We start from the raw sequence: 17,971 nt of genomic DNA, 5'->3' as shown, positions 1-17,971 counted from the left end.
ATATATATTTTGTATTCATAAAATAATATGTAAATAAATCCATAAAAAAAAAAATATATATATATATATATATATTAACAAAATATACTTTCTGACTTAAATGTGGTAATAACGAAAGCGTTTCATGGATCATGAGTGTATGCGCACCTTCTTCATGTTGCTGCCCAGTTTGGTATACGGTGGTTTGTTCACTTTGTCCCAGTCCACAGGAACCTTGATCTTTTCATACAGCTGGAAGATCACCAGCGCATCAGCCAGATCCCTAGAAGAAGAGGACCACAGTGAGAACATGAGAACACACACCACAGCAGCGCCACCTGCTGGAACACCTGGAGGTTTACACACAGGTCTCAGTGGAGGAGGTTTAGAAGAGCAGGGTTAAAGGGATCGTTCACCCAGAACTCAAATGCTGAAGCAAAATAAATTTTTTTGACAAATATTTTCAGTTGCCGAAATTCCGGTGCATCACTAATAAAGGCACTTCCACCATAGACAAGAAATTCATGCTATTGTAAATCATAATTAGGCTTGGACATTAAAAAGATGAAATTCTGACATGTCAAAATTATGACATACTAAGTCACAATTATGACAGTAAAAATTATGTAGTAAAAAGTTTTAAGTTGATTTTTGAGTCGAAATTCTGACAAAAGTCATAATTGACAAATTTGAAATTCTGACTTACTGTCATCATTTTGACATTAAAATTATGACACAAGTCAAAATGTATGACAATTTTTTTTAATTGTGACATACTAAGTCATAATTATGACATAAAATGTCAAATTTCAGACAAAGTCGAAATTCTGACGTAAAAAGTTGATATTCTGACAAAAGTCATGATTTTTTTATCGCAAATTTTTAGCATAATTATGTCTACGTTTGTCATAATTGACTTTTTACGTCATAATGACAAAAATATCAAAATTATTATTACTTATTATGTCATAATTTCAATTTATGTCATAATTTACCAAAACGTGATTTTCTTTCTTTTTCTTCTTATGTGGCAGAAATGGGCTTCCATATGTTTTGAGTGGTTTAGTGGCCACAATTGTTTTTTTAAACTGTTATTTATTACCATTTTATGGTGTTGTATTCTGTGTTCAGCCTGATGCGTGTTTGATGCGGTACTCACACATAGAGATGATTGACACGTGGATTAACGCCCAGTGAGTTCATCCAGTTTCTGAAGGTGCGTTCCTCTCTGGTCTCTCCTGACAGTGACAGAACATGAGACATGGATGAGATCTCGTTACTTCAACATTATCTCTGTGTCTGCACAAGCACTATTCACTATTCACTGAATGTAATACATGTAAATACAGAAATCCAATACAGATATCGCATTAATGTGTAGGAAAAATGGCTGATCCACCTAACTAATAATCCAGTTATCATTTACTCATGTTGTTCCAAACCTGTATGACTTTCTATTGAACACAAAAGAAAAAGATTTTGAGGAATGTTGGGAATTCAACAGTTTCGGTTCCCACTGACTTCCATTCAATACGTCCAGTTTTTAAAAAAAATGTTCTTGGTTGTGCAAATGTTTAGGGAACATTCCGTTTTGCAAACATCAAAGAACGTTACTTTTGAATGTTCCCTGAACATTCCGAAACTGGTAACATTTAAAAAATGGTGAATGTCCAACTAAAAACATTACATGAATGATATACAGTTTAGAAAATGGTAATAAAATATGACAAGAATTCAGTTGATATTTGACTGGTTTTGTCCGTCCTTCTGTTAGACTGTCTCACACATGAATTATGTTGAATATCTGTCAGCTGTTAAATTTAACTACACAATTAGATAATACCAGTTTAGCTCAACCAATCACCAAGCAATGCTTCATTTTGTTCAGTCTGTCTGTAAAAGAGCATTAGCAATTAAAGAAAAAACACTTCAGCAAAACATGATCAGGTCAAAGTGTCTGAATAATATTTGGTCCCAAATGTTTATACATTTTACTGGTAGTCACTGTATGAGGAATTTTTGGATATAATATGTCACAGTTTACTTCATTATGTTATCCTCACTAACATGAATTAACTATAGTGTCCTGCACACACTATCAAAATGATATCTGGTGTCTGAATAATTTTTGGTTTGACTGTAAAAATGCACATTATTAGAGACCACATATCATGTATTATTAATGTTGCTGTAAGAATGTTTTTTCATAACTTTGAGAGAACTTCTCTATCAGGTTTGGAACGACATGAGTAAATGATGACCGAATGATTCACATACCCTCAATAGAGCTCCAGTCGATGTCCTGGTTTTCCGGCTTCTTCAGGGCGGGATACTTGTTGAACAGATTGGCCACATAGGCCAAGTTGAGTTTGGGGTTTCCTCGCACTACGTCTGTGGCTGTGACGAACTGTCGGCACCCGAGCCGGTCGGCCTGTTCCAGCATGCTCTCGGCTCTCTTCAGGTCGTCTTTTTCCTGTCACAACACAAAACATGAGTATATGAGACTCTGTTCAACACAAACCATGAGTGTTTGAGACTCTGTTCAACACAAACCATGAGTGTTTGAGACTCTGTTCAACACAAACCATGAGTGTTTGAGACTCTGTTCAACACAAACCATGAGTGTATGAGACTCTGTTCAACACAAACCATGAGTGTTTGAGACTCTGTTCAACACAAACCATGAGTGTTTGAGACTCTGTTCAACACAAACCATTAGTGTTTGAGACTCTGTTCAACACAAACCATGAGTGTTTGAGACTCTGTTCAACACAAACCATTAGTGTTTGAGACTCTGTTCAACACAAACCGTGAGTGTTTGAGACTCTGTTCAACACAAACCATTAGTGTTTGAGACACTGTTCAGCACAAACCATGAGTGTTTGAGACTCTGTTCAACACAAACCGTGAGTGTTTGAGACTCTGTTCAACACAAACCATGAGTGTTTGAGACTCTGTTCAACACAAACCATGAGTGTTTGAGACTCTGTTCAACACAAACCATTAGTGTTTGAGACTCTGTTCAACACAAACCATGATTGTTTGAGACTCTGTTCAACACAAACCATGATTGTATGAGACTCTGTTCAACACAAACCATGAGTGTTTGAGACTCTGTTCAACACAAACCATGAGTGTTTGAGACTCTGTTCAACACAAACCATGAGTGTTTGAGACTCTGTTCCACAAACCATTAGTGTTTGAGACTCTGTTCAACACAAACCATGAGTGTTTGAGACTCTGTTCAACACAAACCATGAGTGTTTGAGACATTTTACATTTACATTTATTCATTTAGCTGACGCTTTTTATCCAAAGCGACTTACAATTGCTATATATGTCAGAAGTCGCACGCCTCTGGAGCAACTAGGGGTTAAGTGTCTTGCTCAGGGACACATTGGTGTCTCACAGTGGATTCGAACCCGGGTCTCTCACACCAAAGGCATGTGTCTTATCCACTGCGCCACTACCACCCCAGACTCTGTTCAACACAAACCATGAGTGTTTGAGACTCTGTTCAACACAAACCATTAGTGTTTGAGACTCTGTTCAACACAAACCATGAGTGTTTGAGACTCTGTTCAACACAAACCATGAGTGTTTGAGACTCTGTTCAACACAAACCATTAGTGTTTGAGACTCTGTTCAACACAAACCATTAGTGTTTGAGACTCTGTTCAACACAAACCATTAGTGTTTGAGACTCTGTTCAACACAAACCATGAGTGTTTGAGACTCTGTTCAACACAAACCATGAGTGTTTGAGACTCTGTTCAACACAAACCATTAGTGTTTGAGACTCTGTTCAACACAAACCATGAGTGTTTGAGACTCTGTTCAACACAAACCATGAGTGTTTGAGACTCTGTTCAACACAAACCATGAGTGTTTGAGACTCCGTTCAACACAAACCATTAGTGTTTGAGACTCTGTTCAACACAAACCATTAGTGTTTGAGACTCTGTTCAACACAAACCATGAGTGTTTGAGACTCTGTTCAACACAAACCATGAGTGTTTGAGACTCTGTTCAACACAAACCATGAGTGTTTGAGACTCTGTTCAACACAAACCATGAGTGTTTGAGACTCTGTTCAACACAAACCGTGAGTGTTTGAGACTCTGTTCAACACAAACCATGAGTGTTTGAGACTCTGTTCAACACAAACCATGAGTGTTTGAGACTCTGTTCAACACAAACCATGAGTGTTTGAGACTCTGTTCAACACAAACCATGAGTGTTTGAGACTCTGTTCAACACAAACCATGAGTGTATGAGACTCTGTTCAACACAAACCATGAGTGTATGAGACTCTGTTCAACACAAACCGTGAGTGTTTGAGACTCTGTTCAACACAAACCATGAGTGTTTGAGACTCTGTTCAACACAAACCATGAGTGTTTGAGACTCTGTTCAACACAAACCATTAGTGTTTGAGACTCTGTTCAACACAAACCATGAGTGTTTGAGACTCTGTTCAACACAAACCATGAGTGTTTGAGACTCTGTTCAACACAAACCATGAGTGTCTGAGACTCTGTTCAACACAAACCATGAGTGTTTGAGACTCTGTTCAACACAAACCATTAGTGTTTGAGACTCTGTTCAACACAAACCATTAGTGTTTGAGACTCTGTTCAACACAAACCATTAGTGTTTGAGACTCTGTTCAACACAAACCATGAGTGTTTGAGACTCTGTTCAACACAAACCATGAGTGTTTGAGACTCTGTTCAACACAAACCATGAGTGTTTGAGACTCTGTTCAACACAAACCGTGAGTGTTTGAGACTCTGTTCAACACAAACCATGAGTGTTTGAGACTCTGTTCAACACAAACCGTGAGTGTTTGAGACTCTGTTCAACACAAACCATGAGTGTTTGAGACTCTGTTCAGCACAAACCATGAGTGTTTGAGACTCTGTTCAACACAAACCATGAGTGTTTGATACTCTGTTCCATAAACCATGAGTGTTTGAGACTCTGTTCAACACAAACCATGAGTGTTTGAGACTCTGTTCAACACAAACCATGAGTGTATGAGACTCTGTTCAGCACAAACCATGAGTGTTTGAGACTCTGTTCCACAAACCATGAGTGTTTGAGACTCTGTTCAACACAAACCATTAGTGTTTGAGACTCTGTTCAACACAAACCATGAGTGTTTGAGACTCTGTTCCACAAACCATTAGTGTTTGAGACTCTGTTCAACACAAACCATGAGTGTATGAGACTCTGTTCCACAAACCATGAGTGTATGAGACTCTGTTCCACAAACCATGAGTGTATGAGACTCTGTTCAACACAAACCATGAGTGTATGAGACTCTGTTCCACAAACCATGAGTGTATGAGACTCTGTTCAGCACAAACCATGAGTGTTTGAGACTCTGTTCAACACAAACCATGAGTGTTTGAGACTCTGTTCAACACAAACCATGAGTGTTTGAGACTCTGTTCAACACAAACCATGAGTGTATGAGACTCTGTTCAACACAAACCATGAGTGTATGAGACTCTGTTCCACAAACCATGAGTGTATGAGACTCTGTTCAGCACAAACCATGAGTGTTTGAGACTCTGTTCAACACAAACCATGAGTGTTTGAGACTCTGTTCAACACAAACCATGAGTGTTTGAGACTCTGTTCAGCACAAACCATGAGTGTTTGAGACTCTGTTCAACACAAACCATGAGTGTTTGAGACTCTGTTCAACACAAACCATGAGTGTTTGAGACTCTGTTCAGCACAAACCATGAGTGTTTGAGACTCTGTTCAGCACAAACCATGAGTGTTTGAGACTCTGTTCAACACAAACCATGAGTGTTTGAGACTCTGTTCAGCACAAACCATGAGTGTTTGAGACTCTGTTCAACACAAACCATGAGTGTTTGAGACTCTGTTCCAACACAAACAATTCCAACACGGAATAACTAATGATCTTTGCAACGGAAGTGAATCAATCAAAACTAACTTTAGCTGGACAATAACTTTATTCTAGATGCTGCTGTAAATATTAATTTCAACATTTACTAATACATTATTAAAATCAAAGGTTGTATTTGTTAACATTAGTTAATGCGATGTGAACTAACATTAACCAACAATGAACAGCTGTATTGATTATTGATTTTTGTTTGTTCCACAGCTAGCCATATTTGTTCATACTTTTCACAGAATACATTGAATTGTTTTCACAATTAAACAATGTATTCCAATTCTAAGCAATTTGAATAAATGCATTTTGAAAATATGAAATATGATCGTTTAAATAAAATCAAATAGATGCAAATCATTAATAATAAACTATGGCATGTTTTTTTGAGAGCAGAATTCTTACATTTATGCATGACTGAAAAATATGCATCACACATTAAGTTTGTTAAAATTGTATAATCCAAATGGATAGAAATTTTATATGCAATTCAAATACATAAATATTCAGGCCTCAGTATTGCATGTATAATCATAATAAATGGTTTCAGATTTCAGGTGTTTTCTCATGACATCATAATGGTCAACCAGCATGAATATCTCAAAGTGATGAGTGAGTGTGTGCATATGAAGGATGTGTGTATGGATGTATTGATGCTGTGTGTTCTCACCCGTATCCCAGTCATGTCGATCGGGATGGCCGGGATGCCCTCGTCGTCTCCTTTGGGTGCCACCTGGTTCAGGATGTTGTAATAAGCCTTGGAGTCCTTCAGGATGACAGATGATGGTGAGGTTACATGCGTTCTGTTTGTTCATATTTGGCCATTTTACATCCAGAGGAGAGCGTCATTTACATTTTGGGTGGCAAAATTATTTACATAATCAGAACGTGAACTAGATGAGTAAATCTGTCATGACGAACTTTGATGTTGGCTTGAGAAAGGATGGATGGATGAATGGATGAATGGATGGATGGATGGATGGGTGGATGGATGGATGGATGGATGGATGGATGGATGAATGAATGGGTGGATGGATGGATGGATGGATGGATGGATGGATGGGTGGATGGATGGATGGATGGATGGATGGATGGATGGATGGATGGGTGGATGGGTGGATGGATGGATGGATGGATGGATGAAGGGATGGGATGGATGGATGGATGAAGGGATGTGTGGGTGGATAAATGAATGGATGGATAGTTGGATGAATTAATGAATGGTTTCTGAAAGTGTTTGATGTTCTGCTACAGTAAAGCATCTTCTGATCAACAGTGTCTGTTTGTTCTACTGTACCTTAATATCTCTTACTGTACCTTAATATCTGAGCAGTGTCTGTTTGTTCTACTGTACCTTAATATCTCTTACTGTACCTTAATATCTGAGCAGTGTCTGTTTGTTCTACTGTACCTTAATATCTGAGCTGAAGTTGTTGATTTTGGGAGCTCCGGCCTCCTCCAGGTGATAGTTGACCCAGCGCAGCAGCAGCTCCTCAGGAGACAGTTTAACCAGATCCTCCAGACTCTCTCCATCCCTGAGTAGTGCGATCAGAGCTACACACACACACACACACACACACACACACACACACACACACACACACAATCATGTAACTCGATGGAGAAACATAGAAACACAGCAAACACAGAATGTTCCCCTAATGTTAGTATTTGGTTCGTATTTAGTACATTTTTTTCAGCCAAATGATAATATTCCAGGAACATTCTTTTTAGATTGTATTTTTACAACCATAAAATAATGTAAAATAATGTCTCTGTAAAGAAAACGTTTGTGGCAAACCCCAAAAAAAAAAAAAAAAAAAAAATGTATGTTTAGGGAAATATTTGAGAACGTCCTGAGAACCAAAAAGTGTTGAATGTACAAACTTGCTGTAGCTCACACCTGTGTGTGTGTGTGTGAGAGTGTGTGTGAGTGAGTGTGTGATTATCTTGTAGTAATTCTTACCTTCGTTCCTACTAATTTCGATGTCGGCGAAAAGGCCGATTTTGATGACCTGCCACAGGAGTCCCAGCACTAAATGCTGCCTGCCCTCTTTCAGGTCCTCTGCTCCGATGTTCACCACATGGCAGCCGATGGCAGAGGCCGAGTTCAGCGCGAGGTTCAGATTCTCCTGCACATTCAAACATGATCGAGAGCATTAAAATCCCACCGCAACAGAGTATGAAACAAACGGCCGGATCAGGAGTGAGTGTGTCGGTTCACCTGGATCGTGAAGGGTGTGAGCTTCTTCTTATTGATGGTTCTCTCGTCGATAGTGTCCGGCACAGACAGGTTGATCATTTTACTGCAAAGAGTCATAATTATCATATTTCTGACTAGTGAAATATTGTACTGTATGTGCTTTCCCAGCTAACAATAATATATGTTCTGAGAACATTTTGCTGATGTTCCCATTAAGTCAGGAAAACGAACATTCCATTTGGCAAACTTTAGTTGAATGTTACTTTTGAATGTTCTATCAACATTCCGAAACAAGTAACATTTAAAAAAAAGTTCTAATTGTTCTAATGTTCTAACATTTAAAAAAGTCCATTTAAACTTTTAAATAAACATTTGTTTATATGTCTATGTGGTGTTTTTAATGTGCTTTAAGTAAATTCATAAGTCGACAGCATTGCTGAGTATTTCCTCCTTAAAACTGCAGTGAACCAAAGACAGTCTCAAAAACACGCTTTGAAATCGCTGGTGTTTCTGACGTCACAAACTACCTTGTAACCAATCAGATCAACGTGTGATCGTCAACCAGTGGATCTCTGAGCTGAGTGAGTGAGTGGAGGCGGGGCTCATTTGCATATTCATAGAGCCGCGAATACTAAATGAGGCAAGGGTGTCGAGTTACATTCAAGATATTTTAAAATATTTTCACAAGAAAAAAACGTTTGTTTTTTAACATTTTGACGTAATGTAATTTTGGTGATCAAAGTTTATCTGCAGGTACCAGAGTACGATGCCGTCTCCCACTGCGGTGAACAGATCGTTGGAACTGGGATCCATGGGAAGGACGTGCTGGCAGTCCGGATCTTTCTCCAAGGCTTTATTGACCCAGTTCACAAAAGCCACTTTTTCCTCCTCTGCACACACACACACACACACACACACACACACACACACACACGTAAAGCTGTTAATATAGTTTTTTTTTTGTCAATTCTGCAGCTCTAGTCTCCGTGTCGGATGTGTTTTTCCTCACCGGAGTACGAGTGCTGTGTTCCGGATTGTTCCGATGTTCCCGCCACTGAACAGATTCCCTCCTTCTTATTAATGGCTTTCCGGAAGGTCTTGGCCACTTCTGAGCTCTTCAGATCATGAACCACCTGAGACACACACACACACACACACACACACGACCTTTAGGAAGACTGGACAGGTGACGCGTGTCATTTCTGCTTAAAATCATTATAATTCATAAAGTCAAACCAAAAATTATTCAGACACTAGATCATTTTAAATATTTTGTACTAGTGTGTGCAGGACACTATAGTTCATTTATGTAAGTGAGAAGAGCAAAATAAAGTAAACTGTGACACATTATACCCAAAAAGTCTTCATACAGTGACTACCAGTGAAATGTATAAAAATTTGGGACCAAAAATTATCCAGACACTTGACTGTATATTCAGTCACATTTGTAAGTCACTTTGGATAAAAGCGTCTGCTAAATGAATAAATGCAAATATTATTTAAGGGGCCTTCCATGATTTAGCATTTTTCCCCCTCATGATAGAGCGTGACCTTTGACCTGACCTTGGCGAACTCATCGAAGGTGATCTTTCCGTCCTGGTTGAGGTCCATGGTCCTGCTGAGCTCCTGAACGATCTCTCGGATACGGTATCCCGGCAGAGGAAGGTTTGCGGCTCGGAAAAGGTCGTTCAGCTCGTCTGTGCTGATGTAACCGTTACCGTCCATATCTACAAGAAAAGGTCAAAGGTCAGTCCCACAGCAAATACACAGCATGACCAGTGCGCTCCGAATCACTCTAATGAACGGATTCTTTTAATGAATCGCTCAAAAGAATCTTAAATCAGTGTTGTTTTAGTATTATTTATATTCTATTTTAGTATTTTTAATTAGCTTATATTTGTATATTTTCAGTAGTGCTGGGCAACGAACAATCGCGATTAATCGCATCCAAAATAAAAGCATGTATTCATGCATGTATATATTTAAGAAATATTTGCATGAATATATACTGTATATATAATTTATATTATATAGAAATATAAATATTTTATATATAAATAACACATTTTCTTAAATATGTACATGCATGTGTGTGTATTTATATATACAAGTCAAGTCAAGTTTATTTGTATAGCGCTTTTCACAATACAGATTGCATCAAAGCAGCTTCACAGTATTAAATTAAAATAATACAACAAAGTCTGTTTCAAGAGGAATTTTTTGATTGATAAAATTAAATTAAATATCCCCAACTGAGCAAGCCAAAGGCAACAGTGGCAAGGAACCGAAAAACTCCATCAAGTGACCTAATGGTGTCCTAAAACTCCATCAGGTGACCTAATGGAGAAAAAAAAACCTTGGGAGAACCCAGGCTCAGTCGGGGGCCAGTTCTCCTCTGGCATTGGATAGAAGCCGGATTGTAGTTTGAACTGTAGGATTATATGAATGCCTGGCTGAAGAGATGCGACTTTAATCTAGTTTTAAACTGGGAGAGCGAGTCTGAGCAACGAACAGTATCAGGAAGACTATTCCAGAGTTTTGGAGCCAAATGTGAAAATGCTCTCCCTCCTTTGGTGGTTCTGGATATCCTAGGTATGACCAAAAGCCTTGAATTTAGTGATCTTAAAGAGCGCGATGGATTATAGGGTGATAGAAGATCCGTTAAATAGACTGGAGCTAAGCCGTTTAGGGCTTTATAAGTCAGTAGCAATACCTTGTAATTAATACGGAACTTTATAGGTAACCAATGCAGTGATGATAAAATCGGTGTTATATGATCATATTTTCTTGATCTCGTAAGAACTCTAGCGGCGGCATTTTGGACTAACTGTAGCTTGTTTATTGAGGATGCAGGACAACCAGCTAATAAAGCATTACAGTAATCCAGTCTCGAGGTCATGAATGCATGAACTAACTTTTCTGCATCAGAAACTGATAGCATATTACGTAGCTTAGCAATGTTTCTAAGGTGGACCAGTGTAGTCCGAATCACTCTAATGAACTGATTCTTTAAAAATTTGACTCAAATGCTGATTTAAATAGGTTTGAATCAATGATATTTAAGCATTTTATATACTATGATAGCCATTTGAATTAGCTTTTATTTTAATTTTTTCAGTTATCATTTAAATTTTAGTTTGTTTTAATAAGTTTTTATTCAGTTTTAGTAACTGTAGTACTTAAACATTTCTTTAAGTTAGTTGCCAAGTTGCAAGTTTTGTCATTTTATGATTTGAAATCTTTATTTCAATGATTTAATAGTTTTTTAATAGTTTTAGTTAACAATTACAACACCGGTTTAAGTCAGTCGCATAAACTGATTCTTTTAATGAATCATTCAAAAACTCAAGTTATTGGTTTGAATCACTCTAATTAACTTATTATTTTCACGAATCGTTCAGAAGGTTTCAGTGCAATAAATATGAATAAGAACTATTTTTTTTGTTAAGAAACTTAAAAGTGCTAAAAAGGATTACTAATAAAGTTGCTGAGGAACTGGAAGTGTAAAGAGGAATCAGATTTGAAACCAGTTATGAGCCAGTCAGATCTATAGCTTTCACACTGCATTGTTCACTCACCGACTTTGCTGAAGGCCTCTCTCAGGTCCTCCATCTCCTCCGCTGGGATGTGTGTTGTGCCCGCCATCTCTCACTGATAGATAGATCACCTGTGAACAAGAGAGAGATTGAATTTGTGTTCTGATGATGGTTTATTAAACAGTGGATAGGGAGATGAAGCAGCCGATACTTAAAGGGGTGATTGATTATGATTTGACTTTTCTAACTTTAGTTAGTGTGTAATGTTGCTGTTTGAGCATAAACTACATCTGCAAAGTTACAACGCTCAAAGTTCAAAGCAAAGGGAGATATTTGCTTTTAAAGAAATTGCCTTTTAAGGACTACAACAAACGGCTGGTAGAGACTACACCACATTCCTCCCGGGTTAGTGACATCACCAACCCTAGAATTTACATAAACCCCGCCCCCGGAACACTATTTATAGATTATCAAGACAGAATATGCTAATCAATGACTAGAAGATAACTACACATCAGCTTCATAAACTCATCAACTAACCATTCAGAAATGTCCTGTTGCTTCTACATGTTGTCACTTCTTCTTGAGTCTCTCCATCATTGTCTGACTTCGGTTTGAACATAAAAGTCTAAAAGTTTTTGAAATGTTCAGTGCGTGTGTGTGTGTGTGTGTGAGGTAAAAGGACAAGAGCTCTTGAAGCTCCGCCCCCTGTGCCGGGAGCAGCAGCTCATTTGCATTTAAAGGGACAGACATAAAACGGTGTGTTTTTGTTCACCCTCAAAAAGTGACGACTTTAACATGCTATATAAAAATATCTGTGGGGTATTTTGAGCTAAAACTTCACACACACACTCTGGGGACATCAGAGACTTATTTTACATCTTGTGAAAAGGGCATTATACCACACCTTTAAAACACCCTCCGTTTGAACAATCAAAACATCCAGTATTTCAAATGTTTTGAATATGTTTTTTCTTGGTTATTATGCAAACGTTCCATTTTGCAAACATTATGGGAATGTTACTTTTGAATGTTCTCTGAACATTCTGAAACAAGCAGTAACATTTAAATAATATTAGATGAATGTCTTACTAAACATTTCAGAAAAAAATTGTGGTGTAACGAGACCCTCATGTCACGATTCGATACATATCACGATACTGAACTCACGATACCATATTATTGCGATATTCCCAAGACATGATAAAAGGTTAACAGAAAATGTACTGTTGATTAAAATTGATTAAAATGCTCAATTTGATATTACATTGGTGTGTAAATGAATAGTAAATGAATAGACTTGGACTTGGTGCTGAAACCCAAAGCACAGGACAATAGAGACACCAGAATAACAATATTCATGATTCTGAAGCTGAAAACAGAATTATTTTAGACGAATATGCTTTCACTCTTTCACTGACTAGATGTGTTTAAAATAATGTAAGCCACTTTTTACTGGTAACATCAGACATTTGGCATTATCTGGACACACAAATATTCCTCCATTGCATTATAATATATTATATTATATTATATTATATTATATATAGTAGTTTAATGTAGTACTGACACTAAAACTGTTGTTTTTTTATCACACTGTAATTTTTATTTTGGGTGAACTATACACAATACATATTATCACTATCCACAATACATATTGTTGCATTTTTGTATTGTGATATAATAAAAAAAAAACATTCCATGGCCAATGCATAAATAATGTTTTTATGCATAAATAATGTTTTGGGGGTAACACTTATTTTGAATAAATGGTAACACTTTATTTTACAGTGTCCTTGTTACATGTTACATGTACTTACCATAGTAATAACAGTAAATTACATGCAACTAACCCTCAACCAAACCCTAATCCTACCCTAACCCTATAGTAAGTATATGTGGTACATGTGGTTGCTTAATATTACTCAGTACTTAAATATATAATTACACTGTAAAAATGACACCTTAAAATAGAGTGTAACCTGTTTTTATGCTAACGTTTTTGAGGACGTTACATAATACATATCAGATATGGTTCATAACTTTGAGAAGAACGTTAGCTGTTTCTCAGCTAGTTTGTCCTTCTAACATCCTCCTGTCTGATCAACGCGAGGGTTTTGTAACGACATGAAGTGAAGACGCAAACATGCCATCCAGAGGCTTGAGCAAGACCTTTCATACCGGAAGTGGCTGTTGCTTGTGTAACAGCATGTGGTTTGAGGAGACGACATTAAAAATATAGCTTAGCTGAGCATAATCATAGTACATGATGAGAATTATACATTTGAATGGCAACCTTGAGCAATGACAGTGAACTTTACAGTAGGTTTACAGCAGTTACGCAAATATAAACAAGCGAATTCGCATTAGCAGACGTGACTTCCCGCTTCTGAAAGTGTGAGATGTGTGTGTCGTGATGAACGTCCTGAACGTTAACAAACGCAGAAGTATGTCAGCAATCATGGAAGAGGTTTAAAGCTCGTTATTGTTTACAGTCTATGGTTTTTACCTATGGTTTTTACAATGCTGCTTCACCTCAGGATTTGAGCAAACAGCACGTTTTGCTAACGTCCCCATTAAGTATTGAAAACCGGTATTTCTAGGGGTGTAACAATACATCGTCGTGTCACAATATATCTCAATACAAATATATGTATTGTGTATAGTGATGTATCATGTATAGTTCACCCAAAATAAAAATTACTGTGTGAGAAAAATGTAAGTTTACAGAGTTTTAGTGTCAGTTCTACATTAAACTACTATATATAATGTTGAATATAATGTATAATAATGCAATGGGGGAATATTTGTGTGTCCTGATAATGCCAAATGTCTGATGTTACCAGTAAAAAGTGGCTTACATTATTTTAAATATATATAGTGAGTGAAAGCATATTCGTCTAAAGTAATGATGTATTTTCAGCTTCAGAATCATGAATATTTTTATTCTGGTGTCTCTATTGTCCTGTGCTTTGGGTTTCAGCACCAAGTCCAAGCAAATGTTTTGTTAACCTTTTATCATATGTCATGAAGTATCGTAATAACATCGTATGGTGAGTTCAGTATCGTGATATGTATCGAATAACGATACATGAGGGTATCGTTGAATGTTCTCTTAACATTCAAAAGGTCCAGTTTATATCTTCATCGTGAGAAAGTTAATAGAACATTCCATTTAGCAAACATGGAACGTTACTTTTGAACGTTCTCTGAACATTCCGAAACAAGTTGTAACATTTAAAAAATGTTTGATGAACGTCCAACTCTGAACAAACATCCTATTAACGTTACAGGAAGAACATTTGCTCATAACTTTCCCTGTTAGCTGGGAGTTTAAATCTCCAGAATACAGCTGAGACATTTCTTCCTTAAAACTGTCTTTGTAACAAGACTATAAAACCCATTTTAGTTGTGTGGATAATGAAGCGGGGCTCGTCTGTGATTTCAGTTCTATCAAACGGATGCTTAATATCACTGCATTTAACATGCAAATGTTGCTCTGTTTAAGGTGATGTCTGTTCAGCTCAGTGAAATAATCAGATGCTGCTGCACATTTGCATCTTCATGACATAAGTGCTTTTTATCAGCATAAATCATCATGAGGGAAATGTTTAGCTGAGAACTATTTTGGTAACACTTTACAAGCAGGTTTCATTTGTTAACTAACAATAAACAATTCTTCTATTCAGCACATTTATACTTTTTTTTAATTAAAAATTGTATCTGTTAACATTAGTTAATGCACTGTGAATCAACATGAATATAAACATGTTTATTTAACAAAGGTTAATAAAAGCTGTAAAAAAAAAACATTGCTCATTGTGAGTTCATGTTAGTTAATACAGTAACTAGATTTACTTTATTGTTATGTGTTACCACTATTTTATGTCTTTTTCAGTCTCTTTAAACACTTGAGCAATAGAACAACTGTTCATTTCAGTGTCATTTCAAAATGTCTGCTTTCAGGCCTTCACATGTGCTCTGATCTTCCTCTTTCACATGTGCATTCTGCTTTTGTTTTAGCTCAGGCTAGAAATAAAAAATGATATAATCGATTCTGCTGCTGCACATCCCACTCTTTGCAAAGGTGTTAATGACACTTTAAGGCTCGAGGCTCTGAGATGGAAGATGGAGCACAGTATAGATGCTGTAGAACGAAGCAATAACTTCATGCACTTGTTGCACAGCCGAACCGCAGTTTCCTGTTCCTTTAACCACAGTGCAAAGCTTCGCTTCTGCTTTAGATTACATTGAGCACTCAAAAAACCCCAAAACTTTATGACAAACTGAAACTCTGAGAGCACGCTTAAAATCTGGAATTCAAAATTTTATAAAAATTCATGTTTGCCATTTCTCATACTGCCATACTGGTAATATCACATGCATTGGAAAAGCAAAGTTATTCAATTAAATGGCGATGGCAAATGTGAACCTTTTCACTCTCAGATGTTTGGACTCGACTGTATTCCCAGCTAATATAAAAATGTTATGAAAACGTAATTTCTCAATGTTCTCTAGTTTAATTTGTTGTTTTTTTAATCTTATTTATGGAAACATTCTATTTTGCAAACATTATGGAATGTTACTTTTTAAATGTTCTCTGAACATTCTGAAGCGAGTAACATTTAAAAAATGACAAACGTACAACTACAACGTTTCAGAAAGTTCCATAAACGATGTATAAATAATGTTTTTGAGAACATAATTACAGACCAGATAACATAATCTATTAATGTTACTGGATGAACGTTTGTTCATAACTTGCCAGAACGTACAGAGAACGTTCCCTGTATTTTGTCAGCTGTTGCATTAGTATTCAACTAAATCTATGAAATGCATCACATGTAAAGATGAATAATATTGATAAAATCAGCTTTTGCATTAATATTCAACTAAATCTATCAAATGCATCACGTGTGAGTGAGGATGAAGCACAAACATTTACATAATCAACTAAAGCTGTTTAAATGATTAGTACACATGATCTGATCAGGATCTGAAAGTTTCAGGCTGTTTCTCATTTGAAGAGTGCAGCATCTGTCAGACTCACATCAGTGATGGAATACCTTTCGTACACTCGACAAACACAGATAGTGATGATGTGCATCTCTTACCTGCAGACGACGGTGGACTTCAGGGTGGATCTGTGTCTGGTCACTTTCAGAGGTTCTGCTGCGACTCTATTCAAATGTGAGAGGAAGGAAGTGACATACACAGAGGCCTACACGACAGTGGAAACAGGAACACACACAGTCTATGTCTTTATAAGGTAAAGCGCTTGACATCTGCAAACATGATCGACATTTGACAGCGTCTGTCACTACTCTGAGATTTGGTTTGATCTTGTGAAATGGTCAATTCAAGAATGTCACCACAAGTTTGGGTGTACAAATGCCATCGTTTAAGAAACATCCTCGGGAAGAAGTTTAATCTATATTTGACTAAGTGTAACATGATTATCAGTCCTGAGTGTCATGAGTAATGTGCCATTTTTTTCTTATGTGTTTTATTGCTCTTAGGGCATGAAAAACAAGATTTTTTTTTTTTTTTTTTACACACTTTTTTTTTTTTGAAAAAGAGATTTGCAGATATCCACTTGAGTGGACAGTATGCATTTGGTTCTAGAGATTAAACAATACAGTAATAACAAAGCAATACTGTCTGTACTTAATAAACCAATGAATAAAATTATATAAAATCATGTAAACACGATAAAATATATATAAAAAATATAATACAGCTTCAATTACTGCAAAAGCAATTGAGTTTGTTCCCATTTCACCAGCAGACGGAGAACTTCATACAAGTTGAACTTTGCGTGCCTTTGGTATCAGAACATGAGGATTCCATCAAAGATGTCATGCATTACATAATCAGATTACTTTAGGATGTAACGAATAAAGTAACATATTACAGGTAACGTGTGTTACATAATCAGATTACTTTAGGATGTAACGAGTAAAGTAACGTATTACAGGTAACGTGTGTTACATAATCAGATTACTTTAGGATGTAACGAGTGAAGTAACCTATTACAGGTAACGTGTGTTACATAATCAGATAACTTTAGGATGTAACGAGTAAAGTAACGCATTACAGGTAACGCGTGTTACATAATCAGATTACTTTAGGATGTAACGAGCAAAGTAACACATTACAGGTAACGTGTTACATAATCAGATTACTTTAGGATGTAACAAGTAAAGTAACGCATTACAGGTAACGTGTGTTACATAATCAGATTACTTTAGGATGTAACGAGTAAAGTAACGTATTACAGGTAACGTGTGTTACATAATCAGATTACTTTAGGATGTA

General features: G+C 36.8%; 1 protein-coding gene across 2 annotated transcripts in view; it reads right to left on the bottom strand.

Annotated features, from left to right (window-relative positions):
• Positions 1-16,835, bottom strand: part of lcp1 (lymphocyte cytosolic protein 1 (L-plastin)) — a gene marked incomplete at its 3' end in the record, with an annotated part of 20,893 nt that extends 4,058 nt beyond the window's left edge. The window contains exons 1-12 of one of the 2 annotated variants that reach the window (XM_082174689.1): positions 16,768-16,835; positions 11,696-11,784; positions 9,681-9,844; positions 9,127-9,250; positions 8,875-9,007; positions 8,139-8,220; positions 7,881-8,046; positions 7,326-7,468; positions 6,585-6,680; positions 2,257-2,452; positions 1,139-1,217; positions 148-262 (exon numbers count right to left, since the gene is read on the bottom strand). In XM_082174689.1, coding sequence (XP_082030815.1) covers positions 148-262; positions 1,139-1,217; positions 2,257-2,452; positions 6,585-6,680; positions 7,326-7,468; positions 7,881-8,046; positions 8,139-8,220; positions 8,875-9,007; positions 9,127-9,250; positions 9,681-9,844; positions 11,696-11,762 — 1,365 coding nt within the window. In that variant the 5' untranslated portion in view covers positions 11,763-11,784; positions 16,768-16,835. The remainder of the gene's footprint in view (positions 1-147; positions 263-1,138; positions 1,218-2,256; positions 2,453-6,584; positions 6,681-7,325; positions 7,469-7,880; positions 8,047-8,138; positions 8,221-8,874; positions 9,008-9,126; positions 9,251-9,680; positions 9,845-11,695; positions 11,785-16,767) is intronic. The other variant, XM_082174690.1, reaches the window with a different exon arrangement.
• Between the last annotated feature and the right edge of the window lie 1,136 nt (positions 16,836-17,971).

The sequence above is a fragment of the Leuciscus leuciscus genome (assembly GCF_965113295.1).
Source record: "Leuciscus leuciscus genome assembly, chromosome: 7".
NCBI lineage: Eukaryota > Metazoa > Chordata > Actinopteri > Cypriniformes > Leuciscidae > Leuciscus > Leuciscus leuciscus.
This window is presented reverse-complemented; position numbering and strand designations above follow the sequence as displayed.